The sequence below is a fragment of the Protopterus annectens genome, chromosome 8.part0 (genome assembly GCF_019279795.1).
Source record: "Protopterus annectens isolate FY-2018-M chromosome 8.part0, PAN1.0, whole genome shotgun sequence".
NCBI lineage: Eukaryota > Metazoa > Chordata > Ceratodontiformes > Protopteridae > Protopterus > Protopterus annectens.
This window is the reverse complement of record NC_056741.1, coordinates 1,751,176,697-1,751,196,939: the sequence shown is the minus strand read 5'-3', so window position 1 is coordinate 1,751,196,939 and position 20,243 is coordinate 1,751,176,697. Positions and strand designations below refer to the sequence as shown.

Sequence of the window (20,243 nt, the reverse complement as noted above, 5' to 3'; positions counted from 1 at the left end):
TTTAGCATTTAGCTTGAGACCATGGCTTTGACACCATGCATCCATCTCATTAAGGCCCTTCTGGAGGATATCAATGTCGGCCGGAGACACTATTATAGCACCCAGTTTGCAGTCGTCCGCAAACTTGGTCAGCGACAGCCCTTCAGTGCTTGCCTGTACTTCTGAGAAGTATATGCCAAACAGGAGGGGCCCCAGGACAGAGCCCTGAGGTACACCGCTCATTACTGGTCTGGATTCGGACATAGATCCCGCTACTCTTACTTTGTGGGATCTGTCTGAGAGCCAGCTTGCGATCCATCTTGTGACGTAAGGGTTTATGCCCAGGTTGGTGAGTTTATCAATAATACCCGAATGGGGAATGGTGTCAAATGCTTTAGCAAGGTCAAGTAAGCCATGTGCACCTCCTTTCCCTTATCTATAGCCTGCATAACTGTCTCAAAGAAGTCCCCCAGGTTCAGGAGGCATGATCTGCCCTTGACGAAGCCGAACTGTGTGGGGTCAAGTGTTTGGAAGTTCCCAATCTCTCCATTTATGAGTTCCATAATGATTTGCTCCACTGCCTTTCAGATCAGACTGGTCAGGCTTATTGGTCGGTAGTTCCCAGGGTCGGTTGTGGGCCCACCCTTGTGCAGCAGAACCACCGCTGCTGTGCGCCATTCTATGGGCACATATCCTGTCAAGAGGCGGAGACTGGTAAAAAACACACCTTTATCAAACACAAAGCTTTCAGGTACAAGACCCTTTCTCAATGATACAACAGGGTATTCAGATGCGGGCTTAATTCATTTTGGAGCTCACGTATAACACAGCCTAGGACACCGTCTGGTCCCATGGAGGCAGTGTTTTTAGCTTTAGATAGAGCCTTATTAACCAATGTATCAGTAATAATTGGAGTTACACAATCCCCTGGAATTGTAATAGGCCCTGTAGGTGGTGGTGGGGGGGGGGGAATTTGCACTAAACCTATCAGCCAAGATGTTGGCAATGTCTGTGGGGTCAGTGTATTTTGTTCCATTTTGTACTAGCTCAGAACAGACCTGAGCGTTGCCATTTAGGTTTTTGTCGTAACCATAGAAGGCCTTATGGTTATCCTTGGCAACTTTCTTTTCAAAATTGGCTTTAGTTGTCTTGATGATGGCCCTCAATTTCTTACTAATGCTGATCAGGGATGATTTTTCTACTTGAGATTTGGCCTTTTTTGTATAAGTCTCCTCCTTTTATTGTATAATTTGCTTATGGCTGGGGTCCACCAGACTGGTTTCTTCTTGTTTGAGGAAGGAGTCTTGGTTTTATTTGGGATAGCACGGTCCATGCAATCCTGAAGATTATATACAAGTGCCTTGGTGTAGGATTCTGCATCCTGGATGTCATTATCCTTCTGCAAGGGAATATTGAAGCTTTCCACTTCTGACGTAAGTAGTTTAAAGTTTACTTTGGAAAGGGTTTTTATGATGGTTTCTTTGACTGGGGAAGGTGGAGGGGTGAGGACGGCCAGGGCTATCAGTTTGTGGACTGATCTGACCAGAGAGGGAGCGATAATGGATGTGGTACAATGGGCGCCCATATTTGTGATGACTAAATCCAATATGTTGTCCCCTCTACTGGGAGAACATACCAGTTGTTCACAGGCATTTGAATTTATAAATTCTATGAACCACTGGGCACAGGGGTTAGAACTTTGGTAGTTCGCCCAGTCTATACCAGGGTAGCTGAAATCACCCAAAATTATGGTGTTGGGTAGGACCTTTATATTTTCCAATGCCTCAAGAAATGCTGAGTGAGCATCTTGGGACATGGTGGGCGATCTATAACAGGCTACGACTTGAAATGTGGTTTTGCCTGCTGATAGTTGCGCATGGATGATCTCTGGGGCATCATGCTGTGTCACTAACCTGGAGATGTGGGTATCCTTGATGAATATGGATACACCTCCGCCCTTTGTACTGCGATCCGGTAACTGAGGCCGGAAGGTATGATATGAAGTGTAACCTGGTAGTGCTGGAGTGCTCTCTGGAGCCTTGAACCAGGTTTTCGTCACTGCACAAACATCGATTTTTTCCATATTGAGGAGTGCCTCGAGTGCGTGCATTTTGAGGTTGAGACTTCTGGAGTTGAGTAGCATTACCCTTAGTTTTTGGTTACCTGTGCTGGTTACGGTGGTTGGTTTGTCCTTTGAGCCTTGCCTAAAAAAGGCACTATGGGGATAGTGCAAGAGCCTTGGCCAGTATTCAAAAGCCTAGGGGTGACGGGTGCAAACCATCTCTGGCGAAACAGTGAGGCTTGTCTACCATGTCATCCCAGGCAGACAGACACTGGATCCCCTTAGAATGACACCAGAAGCTTAGCCAATTGTTGAAATTGATCATTTTGTCTTTGTATTGTGGTATCATTCTAGGTGAAGATAGTATGCTACTCAAGGTCAGGGTCATACCAGCTTGGGCTACATGATCAGAGAGCTCCTCAATGTCTCTTTTCATGTAGTCCAGGGAGGTACGTCTTAGATCATTCACATCAACATGTACAATGACAGCATCATACTTGTACTTGTTCTTGAGTGACCTAAGTGCCTGTGTTATGTGGCGGATCCTAGCACCAGACAGGCAGCTGACCGTAACCTTCTCCTTGTTCAGCCTGGTGAGTGGAACATCTGTGTGCCTTACTATAGAGTCTCCTATTACTAGCATGTTGGGTATGGTGTTTTGCCTTAGGGGTTGTCGTGAGGCACACTGCTGAGGTGAATTATGTGTTTTCTGGCTTGTGTTTAGAAGTGCAGGTTGCTTGCATGTCTGCTTTGGAGGGCACTGTTTCTTTCTCAGATTGGTACCTAGTGCCTCTGAATATGTTTTTGTGTATTTATGTGCATGTTTTGCCAGTGCTTGTTTTGTAGATCCATGTGTGACTGGTGGTGTGATGCTAGTGTCTCTCTTCTCCTCTTGACTGTCTGTTACAGACATGGGTTGAGAGCGCTTAGCCTCCAGTCTGGCTGTGTATTTGCATCTCTCACAAGTGTTAGTGTCCAGAGGTAAGAGGAGAGGTTGTCTGTATACATGAGGCAGTTGTGACATTGCCTCAGGATGCCCAATTCCACCAGATGAACTGGAGAGTACACCTGAAGCTGACCTCTGGACATGCTTGGAAAAGTGAATTTCACTTGTCTTGCAGACAATCGAGGGCCTTATGCTGTATTATAATAGTGCTGTCTAGGAGATTTGGAAAATAATAGTGCTGTCTAGGAGATTTGGACAAATGCTGATTTGGGTTATGCGAGTGCTGCAATAAGAGCAGTTGATCTGAAGCACTTGAGTTGAGGCTTGCCTAGTTCTAAGGGAAAATTTGCAGCGCAGACTTTGTGGAGCCAGGAATAGTATAACCCAGCTAACCGACGCTGCACTGTGCGCAAGACCGCGCAAAAAGAAAGCTGCAAGGTTTTAAGAGAGAGAGAGATCAGGGAGTTTGGAATTGACACAAAATGGCCAATAAAAACTACAGTTTCTAGGCAGTAACCACTCCTACAGGGCCAGGCAGGCTGCTCCGTGTTAACCACTGCCACTGGTGAACACAGAGACTTCTCTTTAGCCCAAGGAAGCACTGGCCTCCAAGAAACTTACAAACAGTTCAGAACAACAACTCTGTAACTGAACTTTTTTTTTTTAATTATAGAAAGTGGGAAAATAGCAAGTTTTTTTGTTTTTGTTTAAGGATAGCAGAGACACACAAGCAGCACACTAGTCAGAACAGTGCAATAAATGACCCCAACACGTGTGTGCTAGGTCAGAGGCAGGTAAAATGCAATTTTAAGAAAAAACTATTTTAAATTAAGTGCAACACAAAAAATGCAATAAACAGGCTCTAGGTATGTTCTAAATACTGTTTCTAACACAGATATCAACCTTTGCAAGCAAGAAAATGCCGAAAAGTAGGCGGCAATGCAGTTATTTAGATAGAGTTTTTCTAAGATAATGGACTTCTATCCTGCATCTTATATTTTAATCATTTTAATTATTAAATGTTTTTCACTACTTTACAGTGTGGCTAAACAGTGTGTTCTATAGGTATTAGAGAGTGCTTATACCTGTTTGATCCTCCCCAGGTCACCTTCAATGTCTGGCTGCTTCTGGTCATAGCTATCATTTATTTTATTACATTTTTAATAATTTATCACCCTTTGAAGGGCATGTAGACCTGTCTAACTCTGGTGGCAGCGCTATGATTTGTAATGGGGAGGGGACACAGCTGGAAATCTGTTTCAGGGTTCCCATAAGTTTGAGTGTGTGATATTTAAAGTTATTTTGAGTGTAAGTAAGTCAGAGGTCAAACTGGAACACACTGCTTGGAAGTGTAAGGTAAGAGATTACATTTGGGGTGGACAGAGGTATAAAGCCCAGTCCCAGGAAAATAGAGCATGTTCCTGTTGTGCTCTTAAGATAAATTGTAGAAGTTTACTCGTTACTCTGGTGTTTTCCATGGCACTCCTACACTGGAGTAATGTAATGAATGAGGCTCAATTACTGACCCAAATTTTGATGTCCCATTATTGTTGGCAGTCCGGTGGGATATTAGCCAGACGTCACATTTATTATTGGCAGTCTAGTGGGATACTGACTGGACATCACATTCGTTTGGGGCAGTCCAGTGGGATACTGGCCAGACGTCACAAATGACATGAAGTAGGGCATATGCTTTAGAGTCCCCACAAGTCCAACAAATTCTGAAAATGTTCAATATTTCCAGGTTTTCTAGTTCTGTCATATTTCATCAATATAATTATTGCATTGTAATCCCATATTAAGTTACTTGTTTTATTACTGTTCATCTCCAAAATTCGTCTCAGCTTCATTTCCAATGTACTCTCAATTCTTCTTGTCAACTCTCGTGCTACCTTCCTTCTCTCCAACGTTTTCTGTTTGAAAACTTTGATAAGGCTTTACCAGGTACACTCCCTCTGTGGTCTTTATTACCAGAAGAACACTCCCTTTGTGGTCTTTATTACCAGAAGAACAAGTAGAAGATCCTTCTCTTTCACAGCTTACCTTTTGTTGGAGAAACTTTTGTATTTCCTCCTTATGAATCAAAAAACAATTTTGTCCCTCCAGGGAAGAATACTTTGAAGACAGCTGGGTACAGCAGTTTGAATCTCACAGCTGCATCTCAACATTTCCTGAATAGTGGAATACATTTGTTTCTCTTCTGTCTGGTGTACAATGAGTAATCATTCTCCACAAACACTCTGCTCTCTCCCACATTTAGTACTTTGTATTTCTGCCACAATTTTGTCAAAATCAACTCCTTCTGCTGGTATGATACATCTTTACTATTAAAGGTCTAGACTGCCTTCTATAGCTAGGTTTGGAGGATACACACGATGTGCCCGTTCAACCAACAACTCCTGCTATGGAATACCAGTCCAGTTGCTTACTTGTGCTTTCATAAAATTAATGCAGTCTGTTCCTTCCAGACACTTCGGTACAACTGAAAATCTCAGGTTTTCCCTATTTGCTCTCTCTTCTAATTTGATTATTTTTTTAAACCTGTCTTCCCGAGCAGTCTCATATTCAGCCAGCCTTTTCCTCATTTCAACCTGATTTTTGCAACGTTATCACCTCACCTGGGTATCTGTTTAAAGCTTCTTCCATTTTAACAGCCTTTTGTTGTTTGTGCTGATATATTCCATCAGTGTTTTAAGCAGGTCTATATGCAGTTGTCTTATCTTCCTGTAGGTTACTGTAAGTCATGTCTGAAAGTTGCATTGCTTTTTGCTGAACATCTGCAGAACTTTCCTGTCAGTGTTTTCTTCCTCACGTTTTGTAGCTGTTTTTTTTCCCAGCTTTCCTCGGTTTCTTTATTCCTGGCATCCAGGTAGTGCATCTATTAGCCAATTACTGAAATTTATAGACAAATACATAAGACTGCTGACCTTCTCTGCTGAGTTTCTGTTTTCACACTGTGAGAGCTAGAAATAAGCCATTACTCAATGTGCAGACATCTTGGAAATCCCAAGCAAAACAATTTTCAATAAGCAAAGAAATGATTTCCCCCTACGTATTCATGCAGCTAATGCCAAAAGTTAATTTTCTTTCTCCTATTAGTATGGGCTTAACTTGACTAATGCAAAACTACAGATCAAAACACTGCTTGACCCTTTAAGGGTACAACTCCTCAAATTCAAGGATTTATACTTGTGCTGTATTATATAGCACATCTGTAACAGCTCATTTCAGCACTAGTAATCCCACTCATGTTGTCATAGCAATATGCAAACCTATCAGTACACTGCAATCTCACTACATACCTTTTTCCAACATGGAGTGTATTGCAGTGGTGTTCTGATACAGAACTGCAGATCGAGGCACAGTGAAGAGCACTTCTCCTTCTTCGATATCCTCCCGTGCCAGCATGCCATAATCTGAAACTGTGCCCTTTTTGTTCACATACACCTTAACAGAGAAAGAAAGCATCAATAAAACCACCATTACAGACAACAGATTTTGAATGCAGTTTTAGAAAAATATGCTTATTTTGCGACAAAATTAGCATACTCTTCCAGAAGTACTTTCAAAATAATGAGTACGTTTGTATACGAGTAAATAGCATGACAAACTCATCCTACGATTTAGTATCCATCTACTGACACTTAACACTTTCAGTTCCGCAGTACTCCTCTGTATTACACTAAGGTTTACAGAAAAAAAAGCAAGACAGTGAAGAATATCAGTTAACTTCAATCATGTAAGCTGTTATCTTTCCAGGCTACTCGATTATTTTACTGGTGATACAAGTCTAAATTACTACAATGACATTAGGTCCATGCAGCTCAAACACAAAGGAAATTACAGTACTCTTAAAATGGAGACCACCCCTTCCCCACTGAAAATAATCCAGTGCACCAACACAAGCAGTGAACACAGACTAAGTTACCATACAATAAACAGCCCTACAAGGAATTAAACTGAATGTCATCTCAACTGTTCTCATTCGCCACCTGTCTCCTCATAGAATGTGATCTTCGGGCAAAACAATAAGGATTAAACTCATTAAACAGCACTAGTAATTAAAGTTAGAATTTCTTTACTCTTCAGAAAATGTGTGTTAATACAAAGCATTTGACTACCAACAATTTTGCGAGTATGTAAAACTAATAAATAGAATGTGACCCCGATTTGTGGCCTTTGTTACTACGGATTCTTTATTTGTGGTTCTGGAATGAAAGGGCTGATAGTAATGGTGCATGCTGGTTGTTACTGCTGTGAAAAAAAGGAAGGGTAAAAGAAAAATATTTTTTTTTTCAAAGAGCCAGAAATGTAGGTCAGGGAGGGGCTGTGATATTATCTTGGGATGGAAAGGAGAAAGGTTACGGTTAGAAACCCAAGAGGAAAAACAACAAGAGTCTTTGGCTTGGACCGTCACTGTTCATCTGCAGACAGGCCATGCACACCTCAGAGGGAAAAAAAATTCTAGGCATGTTATTGAAGGCACAGTCCTTGGTAAGGTTCACACATTTGAGTGTCAAACCTGTGACCTACTGGCCTTAAAGACACTTGACTGCTGAAACCCTCCATGTCGACACATTCTACTTCCATGCATCTATATAGAGTAAGATGATTTTGAGGCTTAAAAGAAAGACTATTTCCTAATCTTGGAAGGCATTACATAATGTGTCTGCCACACACACACACACTTTTTTTTTTTTTAAACACTACTGACGTTTTATTTTAGTTTTACCTCACCAATCTAAACACTACTGACGTTTATTTTAGTTTTACCTCTCCAATCTAGTGTTAGATCCCCCAGTTGCGCACTTCAGGTATAAATGTTCAAGCAAACCTCATTCAGACAATGCTTCAAAAACCAGGCAGAGGTCATCTAAAAGTAAACTAAAAGGAACGGAATACAATGACAATTCCTGAAGCCCTTCTGAATATTCAAGATTTTCAATTTTGAAGGCTACACAATGGAATACGACATTCAAAATTACATCATATATAGGTGAAGACTTTGTTCCTAATTAGAAATTTCTGCATCTTTTCAAGTTGATTCAGCTAGCTTGTCTGAAGGCTATACAATGCAACACTGCATTCAAAGTTGGGTCATATAGGTGAGGTGTAAAGTGCCTGGACATGCCCCTTAGAAGACTGCTACAGAACAGTTTTTTTTTTTTTTTACATTAGTAGAGATGTACAGGTCAAGCGTTAAGACATCTGTCTCACTGTCCCTACATATTTAAATGTTATTATATTGCGTAGTTAATTTGTAACCATAACTGGTGCTTTTTTTTTTTTTTTTTTTAAAAACCACTGAACACCCATCAGATGGACTGTCTCAAACCCTTGTCACTACACTCTGTATCCAGTGACCTCTGGCATACAAGGCATCTTCTGACCCAAAACTGATGGATTTACTACTGCAAATCAGCAAGTCAAGCGGCATCAGAAATATTCAGACTAGGGATCTAAACCTCATCTGCAACATAAACAGAACAATTTGGAGGGACAGGTATACCTCTCAGATGATGACACTGCTTTGCAACAGACTCCCCATCCATGTAAAACAAAGCTAATCACTGCACATATTCAAGCACAACTTGGATGTATAGACGAGTACTAGAACATCTGCTCCAGAACTGTACTATTAACAGACAAAGGCAACTCCTAAATGATTTATCCAACACACAGGTCTTCTCAAATTATCTAAGTATTGACCACGGGATGGGTAAGGCTAATCTAACACCAAATGGGATGGGTTAATTCAAGCACTGGAAACTGGCTAGACTTAAAAGGCCCGCAAGGGCAGCTAGCCTAGTACTTACCTATGAACCTAAGGCATGGTCATTACTGCTACACAACATGTAAAGTTTTGCCGATCATCTTGCAGAACTCCGGCAACTACTGAAGTAATTATGTTACCTAGTTTGCAATCATCAGTAGGACACCGATGCATGTACAGAATCTAAAAATATAATTCTAAGAGAAGATTCAAAAAACATAGACCACCAGCTGAGACTGTCCTGCAATTATCTGAATCAAGACAAAAAAAAGAAAAGAAAGACGGTGCATATCGGTTTTATTATCTTAGAACTTCAAATGGATATATTCCTGCAGAAGACATTAAAAACCACTCACTCACTCTTCTAATTAAGTACTTCTGTATCCACTTATCCTAATTTATTTACTTGTATCTGACAACTAATATTATTATAATATTCAGCTGGTGGGAAATCCCAGGAAGGTTTCCATATAATCCAATGACAGAGTATCAGAAAGAATGTTATACAAATGATGAAATAGAAGCACATACATTTGTAAACAGAGAACACAAATGCGATCCAACTGTAACTACACATAAAAAAAAAAAAAAAAAAAACACAGGCCAACCTGCTTATGAATACAGCTTAAATCCAAGAAACTTGAAACATACAATCTCAAGTAGAAACATTAGAAACATGACATTTGACATTTCACTTCTACTAGTCAAGGCTGGTGGGTCAATGAAGCTTAACACTTCAGAAAAAATTGTCAGTGTTCCTAGCTAATTCACTTGTGTTCCTAGCTAATTCACTAAGTAAAACACCTTCCCTCACAGATGACTTCAAGGACATAAGTTGCTTTCTATTCTGAGCGCAGGCACCAAGATGATTGGTGTTATCAAAGCCCCCTTTTTTCTGATTACGTGGTTAGTATCTCAGCTTAATCAGATATGGACTTGCAAAGTCATATACGGTATGATCCTTTCTGGCTTTAAGAAGTGATGGCAGCTAACATACTTTCTTCTGTGTAACCCTTCACTTCACTGGCCATGCACATGCTAGCTTTTTTTCTTTTCTTTTTTTTATTTAATTTGCCACTTAAATTATTTAATAACTTTAAAGTTAGTTAAGCAGTAGGGAACAAACTAGATAAAAAGGAATATAATAATAGATAAAAGAAAGTATTTTTTTTCAAACAAAACTATTCTGAATACTAGATTACTTTAAGCTCAAGTGAATAAATTTGTAGCTTCCAAAAGTGAGTGAATGGCTTTTTGCATAAGAAATGTAGTGGAATGCTTTTTACTGACTTAAATGTGAGATTGCCTCACTGATGTGTAATCACCGATGTGCAACTCGTTTTAAATTAAATATCGCGGAAACTTGGCAATTTCTGCTTAAAGGAAAACTCCACCCTCTCATTCAATTTAACTCAATCGTTAGGTTTCTTTTCTCCCTACAATATGGTTCCAGCATTGTGTATACACCAGAAACTTGCTTGTAGTTTTTAAAACTTTTATTTCCTTGCATTGGAGTCAAAGGAAGAGAAAGGCAGCCTACTTTTTTTTTTTTAAACTCAACTTCTCACATACTTTGCAGAGAAATTCGTCTCCACCTGCATGGCATATCATAGACACAGTTAAATCTGTAGTTTACCCTGTCAGGTACTGCTGTCAGTCTTAGATGGGTAATTAATCCTGCTAATGTCAGGAAGACAGCAACTGATATAAAAAGAGAAAGAAAGCTGCGGAATTGTTTCCACTGTTTTTACTGCAGAGATGAGAAGAACTTAACACTCCCCTTTCATAGCAAAACAAAGCAATTAGATCAGTCATGGGTTTAAAGGCAATTGTCAACTCTTCTGACAAATTTACATAAGCAGCAACACTGTATTGAAATTATTGAAATTCTAAGCTTTAAATGTTATTTATAATAGTTTGCGCTATGATAACTTAAGAGTAGTAGCAAAGATTTCTGTGACATTTAGTGAAAAGTCAGTAAATATTTTTTTCTTGTAAAGTATAAATGCATTTACCATTTTCAAGCCCCCCCCCCCCCCCCCACCACACACACAGGCCAGAACTGCAGAAAGAGTCAGGTGGCAATCCTATTAACTAGGTGCACTGATGCGGTTCATAAAAAATCTCTTTTATGCTTTGTGTGACATCCTTCCAGAGGGGGGGTGCATATCTGGTACATGCAGATCCACTGTAAGAGATTCCCAATGAATGAGTCAGTCCTTGCATTGTCAGTAAGCAACCATAATATACAGCTGAATTTACTTCAACATACATTTACTATGTGCCCTTGCATTAAGAAAAGTACAGTTTTGTACATACCATAAATGTAGATGTTCAAGTGTTCACATTGCTGCAGTCATTACGTTTGGGTTCTCCTGCCATCAGGCGGTCCCGCAGTCGGCCTGAGTTCCAAAGTCTTGGTCTGGCGTCGGTTGCTGTCGCTTCTTCCCTGACGTCAGTGAGCCAGGGGTATACAAGATGCATCCGACGCCATTTTCTTCAGTTTTTCTTGCCCCAGATGTCAGGTGCCCCCAAGTAGGTAGGCAATACATATTGCTAATCAAAAATATACAATAAAAACAATACCTTCAGTTACCAGCAAATACACCCCAAAGGTTGTATAGGATAGAAAGGTATAGATAAGTCCAGCTAGTTCAGAGGGGATGAAGGGAGGGTAACCTGGACTGCAGCAGTGTGAACACTCGAACATCTACATTTATGGTAGGTACAAAACTGTACTATGTTCAACGTGTTACACTGCTGCAGTCATTACACTTGGGTAGAATCCCAAAGCTGAGGTTGGGTGGCTGGTCTATAAATAAGAGTTAGGATTGGCTATGAGGCCCTGCAGAACTGCAGTGGCAAATCCTGGTCTGGATTTAGAGTAAAGAGGCAGGTGGTAATGTTTGGTAAAGGTGTGCACTGAACTCAAGTTGCAGCCTCCAAAATTTCCTTGGTAGGTACTCCTCTGAGAAAGGCTGTTGAAGTGGCTGTTGCCCTGGTGGAATGTGGTCTAATGTTATTTGGGACTGATTTTCCATACTGTGTGTAGCAGTACCAAATACAGTGTCCTATCCATTTGGATATAGTCTGCTTTGAGATAGCCTTGCCCTGTGATCCTGCAGCATATGCTACAATCAGTTGCTCAGTTTTCCTGAAAGCCTTTGTTTTGTCCAAGTAGAAGTGTAGCTGCCTGTGTATGTCCAAAAGAATGCAGAAGTTTCTCCCTTTTATTCTGGGGGTTTGGATAAAAAGTTGGCAAATGGATGGTTTGGTTAAGAGTCACACTAGATACCACCTTTGGCATAATGGTAGGGTTTGTAATTAAAGATACCCTGTCCTGATGAAAAATTATAAAAGGTTCCACTGCCATTAATGCCTGTAGCTCTGAGACTCTTCGTGCTGAAGTTACTGCCAGGAGCAGAGCTATTTTCCATCATAAAAATTTTAGATCGTCTGTATTGGCTGGCTCAAAAGGTGGTAGGGTCAGTTTTTCCAAAACGAAATTGAGGTCCCAAGTTGGTGTTGGTGCTCTCCGGGGCGGTCTTATGTTTTTAGCCCCTCTGAGGTACTGCTTTATGAGAATAAAGATGAGAGAATAAAGGAGGATCTGTGTTGTAATGTGCTGAAATGGCAGAGGCGTGGATCTTAATTGATGAGAAGGATAGGCCTCTGGCCAGCATCTCCGTTAAGTATTGTAAAATCTGATGAATGTTTGGAACAAGAGGGTCAAGGCTTTGAGCCTGGTTCCAGGCACAGAATCTCTTCCATTTTTCTGAGTAAGCTTTCCTGGTGCTAGGCCTCCTGGCCTCCAAAATGACATCCATAACGGCTTTAGAGAGAGGTGTTGTCTGTTTGACTAATGTATCTGCCATGCAGCCAGGTTTAGGGTTTTGAGCTGACCATGCAGGATCTGATTGTTTTGTTGAGTCAGAAGGTGTGGAATTTGAGGCAAAATCCATGGTGGGCCTTGAGCCAAGTTCCTTAAGATAGGGTACCAGTGCTGGCGTGGCCAGTCTGGAGTGGCCAGTCTGGAGCAATCAGGATCATCTGTGTTTTTTCTTGTCTGGCTTTTAGGAGTACCTTTAAAAGGAGAGGCAGTGGCGGGAAGGCATAAACCTTTAGGTTTTTCCAGCTGAACAGAAGAGCATCCACTTTCCATTCTTGTTTGTGATAAGTCCTTGTGCAGAATTTTTGTAGCTGGCAATTCAGTGGGGAGGCAAAAAGATCCATGTCTGGGCATCCGCACTTTTGTGTTACCATGCTGAAGATTTGTGGATTCAATTTCCATTCGTGAGGGTCCATGATATTTCTGTTTAGATAGTCTGCCAGAGTATTTTTCTTTCCTGACAGGAATTGTGCTTGCAGGTGAACTTGATACGTTAGAGCTGTGTTCCACAAGGTCATGGCTTGCCTGCATAGGGGATAAGAATGAGTGCCCCCTTGCTTGTTTATGTACCACATTACTGTGGTGTTGTCTGTCTTTAGTAGTAATTGTCCTGGATGTAGAAGGTCCTTGAAAGCTGTTAGGGCATTTTGAACAGCCAACATCTCTTTTTGATTGATGTGAAGATGCATCTGGTCTGTGGTCCACTTGCCCTGAATGCATTTTCCTGCCATGTGTGCTCCCCAGGTGTAATCTGAAGCATCTGTTGTTAGAGTTTGCCTGGCTGTGGGTTGGTAAAAGGCTGACCCTTGTTTAGGTGACATGCCTGTGCCCACCATCGAAACTCCTGTTGTAGGCAGGGAATCATTGGTATTACTGCTTCTAAACTGAGAGAGTGTTGAGTCCAAACACTTTTCAGGTACCATTGTAATTTCCTCATATGCAGTCTTGTCTATGGTATTAGTAGTATGCAGGATGCCATGAATCCCAGGGCCTGCAGAATTTTTCTTGCAGGGAGATGGGACTTTCTTGCCAGCAATTGAAAATATTGAGTTAGTTGAACTTGTTTGTCTGGCATGAGGTAAGCCATCTGGGCCGTTGTATATAAGCTGGCACCCAGGAATATAATCTGTTGCGAGGGCACTAGTTTTGACTTCTTTTCATTTACTGTGTACCCTAGAGAAATTAGCAACCTTTTTACAAATGCCAGATGCAGTAGAAGAATGTCCTTTGTCTCTGCTTGAATGAGGCAGTCGTCCAGGTATGGATATATTTGAATTCCTTTTTGTCTGCAAAATGCAATTACTGGTGCCAGGCACTTTGTGAAGACCCTGGGCGCAGTAGATAAGCCAAAGGGCAGTGCAGAGAATTGGTAGTGCATTGTACCAGCTTTGAATCTGAGGTATCTTCTGCAATTTTGTCTGATAGGGACATGCAGGTATGCCTCTTTAAGGTCCAGAGTTACAAGCCAAGCCTTCTTGCCCAGCATCGGTAGAAGCTGCTGTAATGTCAACATTTTGAATTTCGGAATATCCAGGTAAGTATTCGGAACTGAAAGGTGTAGTATGGGCCTCCAAGCCTTGTCCTTTCTGGGGACCAGGAAGAGTCTTGAGTAAAATCCTTGTCCTTGTTCCTGTTGTGGTACTTTTTTGAATAGCTCTCATGTCCATGAGGGCTGAAATTTGTTTTTGTGCCTCTGCCCATTGATTTTGTGGCAGGTCTGGCATTCCTTTTAGCCTTGGTAAAGTATGAAAGTGGAATCTGTAACCTTGAGACACAATATTCAGGACCCATTTGTCTTGGGAGACTGTTTGCCAGTTTTAAGAAAAAAGTGCTAGTTTTCCCCCTAAGGGGGCTTCCAAAAGGGACGTGCTTGGCGTACGAAGGGGAAAGTCATTGCGACTGCTTCCTGTAAGGTTGAGACATGTCCTCACCACCTTTTGGGGTTGAGGTGCCCCACTGTCGTTTTCTGTTTGAGCCTTGGGGTTGAGATCTGCCTCTTGGGCATCTGTATCTGCCTCTCTGTGGCCTGTCTGACACTGGAAAGGACCAATTCTTTGTTGGCCAATTTCTGCTAAACTGAGGTGGCTGTACCTGTAAGAAATCCTTGACTGTTTGCATAGATTTAGCTTTATCCTCCATTTTCTTTAACACCTCTTCTGCCTTAACACCAAACAAAGTATCATGCTGTAAAGGAGCATCCAATAATTTTGCCTTAACATGATCAGGTAAACTTTGTTCTTTTAACCAAGCATGTCTTCGAATCACAGAACCTGTAACCGCGGCTCTACAAGAGGCCTCTAAAGAATCAAAACCACATTGCAGAGTATGTTTTCCCATCTGTTCAACTGCATGCAATAAATCCTGCATTTCTTTACAATCAGGAGCTTCTGTGCTTGCAAGCATTTTCTGTTTTAACTGAGCCATTAAATGTTGTTGGTACTTAAGCATGTGAAACTGGCAATTTAAAGCTCTTACTGCTAAAGTTGCAGAAGTGTATACTTTCTTCCCCCATCTATCCAAAGCTCTGGAATCTCTGCCAGAGGGTACTGGATTTTTTGCAATGGAAGCCTTAACCCTTTTTGGACCCTGGGAAATAGTTTCTGATCAGCAGAAGGGTTTTTGTAAAGAAACTTGAGAGTCAGGGGCTCTATAATACCTATCTGGCTTGGCTGGAGCAGGGGGCAAAGAGTCAGGAGATAAACTGGATTCAGAGAACACATCATCCACAATATCTAGCACAGGCAGAATAGCCAGGGGCCTGTGTTGAGGCAATAAGAGGAAATCCCTGAGCCTTTTCTTGGATTCTGAGTAATCCTGGCTTTCACAATGGAAATGCTCCCTCATGGTACGTAAAGTATCCCGAAAAGAATAATCCTCAGGAGGAGAGGCTGAAGGGATAGATTCTTCAGCATCAGAGTCCTCATAGGGGGGGTAGAGAGTATCCCTGGTCTGAAGAGGAATCAGAGAAAATGGAAACCTGATCAGAGGAGTCATAGTCTGTATCCTGCCTACGCCTGGATGGGAACCCCTAATTAGAGTAATGAGGTCTTCGGCCACTTTAAGCATCTGTTTCTTAGGCATGGAGGACTGTCCAGGAGAATGCTGTACTTGTTTATTTGTCTTTAATGGTACCTTTGTCTTGGCTGTTGTTTTAATGGTAAGTTGTGAAGGTCTGAAAACACCCTCAGAAGCTGATGCCTGCTCAGCGGCTCCGGACCCATCTGAGGGATTAGTTTCCGTAGGCCCAATACCTTGAGTTTCCAGAGGCCTAGATGTCTCCACGTGGGAGTCGGAAGTGGCCTGTGGCTCTGAGGTAGCGGGTGTCAGGGGCTGCGAAAGCGCCTCACTGAGAACCGGTGACTGGCCTAGAAGAGGTTTCGTCGTCGGTTTTGGACCTCGGATGCCTGTCTTTGCGTTTTTTCGGTATTGAGGTCGTCGGCTGATCCGATGGCATTGTATAATTGAACCTTCGGCCAAAGTAGTGCAAAGCAAAATCAAAACGTCTTTTTATAGTGCGTCTAGCACAAAACCGACACTAGTGACGTCGTGATCAGGGCCTAGGCATGGAATACAGTAAGAGTGGAAGTCTTTATGAGGTATTTGCTTCCCACAAGAAATACAATTATTAACTTTTTCTGACATCGGTCTGAAGCAAGAAAAAAGTTTCCCCAATGGGGTACTTAGCTTTATTGAAGACTTCAGATCTGAAATTTGACTTCAAAAATCTCAGGAGTCGGTTAACCGGCACTTGCGAACTGCTTCTGCTTTGGGCACCGCGCGGCAAGGAAGAAAATGGCGTCGGATGCATCTTATATACCCCTGGCGCACTGACGGCAGGGAAGAAGCGACAGCAACCAACGCCGGACCAAGACTTTGGAACTAAGGCCAACTGCGGGACCGCCTGACGGCAGGATAACCCAAGTGTAATGACTGCAGCAGTGTAACACGATGAACATCACTAAGAAAAGGAAATCAGAAGTACTTAACTGTGTTTAAATGCATATATACACACACACACACACGCTTTTGCACACATGTACTTTATATACATACACGTGTACAGAACCACAAGCACGCACACTGTGTGTGTGTGTGTGTGTGTGTGTGTGTGTGTGTGTGTGTGCGCGCACGTATGTGTGTGTGCGATATGTATGCATGCAAGGAATTATTTATAACATAGTATAGTTGAGCATTATTAATGTATACATCCTAGTAAATGTTGCTCAATGATTTACTTGGTCACTGTCACATATTGGCTATGTGTTCCACATGTAATCTTGGTCAATGTCTTTGTCAGTGTTTTTTATTTGTATTGATAAGTGCATTTAATAATTGTTATTATCTTTGCCAGTGTAGCTTATGTTGTGGCTGAAAAGGGTCCTGGGACCAGTTCACTTTCCTGGTTACCAAAGTATAAATAAATATGAAATAGAAAAAAAGAGGGGGAACATGACAGGAATAATTGAGGAACTAGTAAAGCACATTTTAAGTCTGCATCATTCACGAGAGAGAGAAAAATCGTACCACTGAAGGCATTGGAAAGTAGCAGACAGACTAGGTTTACAGTCCTACTGTTTGTGACTTGTAAATGTACAGCAAGGGTTTATCAAGTTTGTTAGGACTACAAAAGACTCCTCTTACAAAAAACTGTTTTTTATCTGCTTTTTTTGCTGCAAGTAGCCAACAGCTATATATAGCATAGAACAAGCTCTGGCAGACAGATAAATTAGGCTCAGTCAGGTAAACAGAGAAGCAGTTCTTTTACAGAAGGTGTGTTTAGATGACAGTGTTTCACAGTCCTGCCATTATATTTTAATGGCAAGACAAAACAGCACCACTTCCTTATGTCTGGCATGAGTCATATAAAGAGGACTTGAAATGTTTTCTGGGAGGAAGGAAGGAAAGCAAGAAAATAAGAACACGTTACCAAGGCAGGCCCCATCATCCGCCATTTTGAGAGAAACACATTCAAATTGTAAAATAAGCACTTAGATTGATTTTGAGGCAATAAAATAGCTCAAAAACAAAGATACAATGAAAAAATATGTTTTTTGAGTTCTAAGGTAGAGTTTTCCTTTAAGCCAAGAAATACTGACCTCAGATACAGTATACTAAGTAACAGCTACATCCCTTCAAAAATGCTACTGAACTCATTTCTTTAGAGTTAAGAATTCTGCTTGTTTTAAGAAATACCAATTTTCTTCTGACTACACTTAAGTATCTATCACAAGCTGTTTTTCTGTATGGATGTGTTTTACATGGGTGCACTGGATTGTGTCTGTGGGGCATGTTCCAAGTATTATGTGGAGAAAACTAATAGAGCTTTGCATATAAGAACTTATGAACACTTGTACGAGACTTAAACAGCACCCTAGTGAAACACAAGCAATTGTGTGAGAATTTTAATGGATATAAAGATTCAGCCTCCATAATTTACAGGCATTGTGGGAATCTCCCAACTTTGTCTTATTCCCACTTTTTAACATATCCTTAATATTCCTGTCATCTGGAGGCATAGGCACTGTACTGATTTCAGTACAACTTCTTTAGAAGAGGGGGTAGCTTTTTTTAAAAAAACGTACATACATATTTTTTCTTTTTTAAACAGTGTTGGCTCCTTTAAGGAACATACCAGGCAGTCAGAAGTGAGCTCATGTCATGTCTGGCTGGCTCCGAGTGGGAAATGTGCAGTAGTGAGTGAGTGGAAGAAAATCGCAAATGGATTATCAGGTAAGGTGTCTCTGTGTGAAAATGCCCCCACATAATACACCTGCTGGCTATAGGTGTTCAGGCTCAAACCCTGTACCTTTGCTTCAGGGTAAGAAGAGCCTAAAGTCCCTAACCACCACCATTTCTGAACCTTGTTCAGATTTGTTTTTCTAACAGTTGTGAGCTATGGTGAGAAGTGAGAACTGAAGTTGTATTCCCCCATTACTGTTTTTGTTGTTTGTCCAGGTTTTTTGTGCTAAGAGGTTGAGAGCTATCTAAATGATAGCCATTAAGTTTGTCTTCCTATTTTTCAAACTGCTGATTTAGCATAGTGGTATGTTGCACTGACTGTAGTGCATATGGTTCTGGGTTCAAGACATGCATGGTGATAACACACCATTTTATTCTAGCAACTTTCCAAAATTATACAAGCAATGTTTAAAATGTTTCCTGTTTTTTGGGCTTTTGTCCCCCCCCCCAATAAATGTTGGCTTTTTCCAGATTTCTTGTGCTGCAAAGTTCAGAGATACAGCTGAGTGTCGACATTTTACAAGGAGCTGAGAGCTGCAGGGGAACTAAAGTTTAGTGCTGCTTATACCGAGTCTGCTTGTACTGTTAACAGCACAACAGGTAGTGTACTTGCTTTTGATGCAGAAGGCTGTGGGTTGTTCTCCCACAGTAGGTAGATGCATTGCTGATACTGTACTGTGTTGTAAAGGGGGGTGGATGCTGTAGTCCGTTTTGACGAAGATATCTAGTAGTAACTATGAACCTGTTATCAGTTTGCCATCCATTCCCTACTGCAATATTACTAGCGTATCATTGTTTTTAATGCAACGTAGGCAATTTATGCCTCAAGGGCAACAGGCACTTTATTTGTAGATGAAACCATGAAATATAAAGTTGTTTGCTAGCAGCAGCCTCTTCATTAGTTACAGATTTCTTTAATGGGGAATTATATAGATGGCTTTTACTAGTTCAGAGATTGTGCATATTTACTGATACTGGTGGACTGTAGAAGTTTGAGTAGACTTTTATGATGGAAATGTTATGAATTGGGCTGTTTTGTCATTATTGGTGCATGCATTTTGTTTCATTGTTTACTGGAAAAATGTTCAAAACAATAAATTTAAAACGGTCTCTAACAACTATACTGTATTGTACAAGGAATATAATTTAATACAATCAGGAAGGTGTATCAAAGAACACGTGTATGTTTCGTGTGCAAGGGGCCTATGATTTGAAAACAGCCCAAAGTTAATCTTTATCTGCCACTGGCAAAATGTATTTTCTTTGAATGTGGGTTTCAATGCTGTTTCAATGAATGTGAGTTTCAAGGGCAGAGAAGTTTTAATGCTAAGTCTAGTTTCATTGTGAGACTGCATTGCTTTGTTTATCAGATATTTATTGGAGTTCGTGCTGTAAAATGCAAAATAAAACTTTTCTGGCAAATCATTTAGGAATGAAGTCACTAAATAATGACCAACGTTAAGTTTCAGACGTCATAATCTTCAGAAAAATGCATGCTAAAGCAAGACCCGATATTCTATCAACTGTCTTAAGTTTATACAAGATCAATTTTTAATACTGTTTGTATGTTCCCCCAATATATTTGGCCTTGTCCAGATTTCCTGCATTAAGAGGCTGAGAGGTATGTGCAAATAAATCGCTTTATAGAATTAGGAATATCCAAACCTCTCAACTGTCCCCAATTTTGCCTCAAAATGTTGTTCTCCCCCTAATAATCTCTCCGCAAAATAGCAATTTTGGAAGAAAACGTGGAGGGTTTACTTTTATAAATAATTGTAATGATCAGAGTTATACATTACTTTTATTTCAGAAATGCATGTAGATTCTCTAATTTTGTCAGCTGCTCAAGTTAACT

At 40.9% G+C, this 20,243-nt stretch overlaps 1 protein-coding gene across 1 annotated transcript in view; it reads right to left on the bottom strand.

Annotated features, from left to right (window-relative positions):
* LOC122808556 (N-lysine methyltransferase setd6-like) overlaps positions 1 to 20,243 on the bottom strand; it is a 171,882-nt gene that overhangs the window by 113,243 nt on the left and 38,396 nt on the right. Inside the window, exon 3 of the mRNA XM_044079511.1 lies at positions 6,290 to 6,434. Coding sequence (XP_043935446.1) covers positions 6,290 to 6,434 — 145 coding nt within the window. The remainder of the gene's footprint in view (positions 1 to 6,289; positions 6,435 to 20,243) is intronic.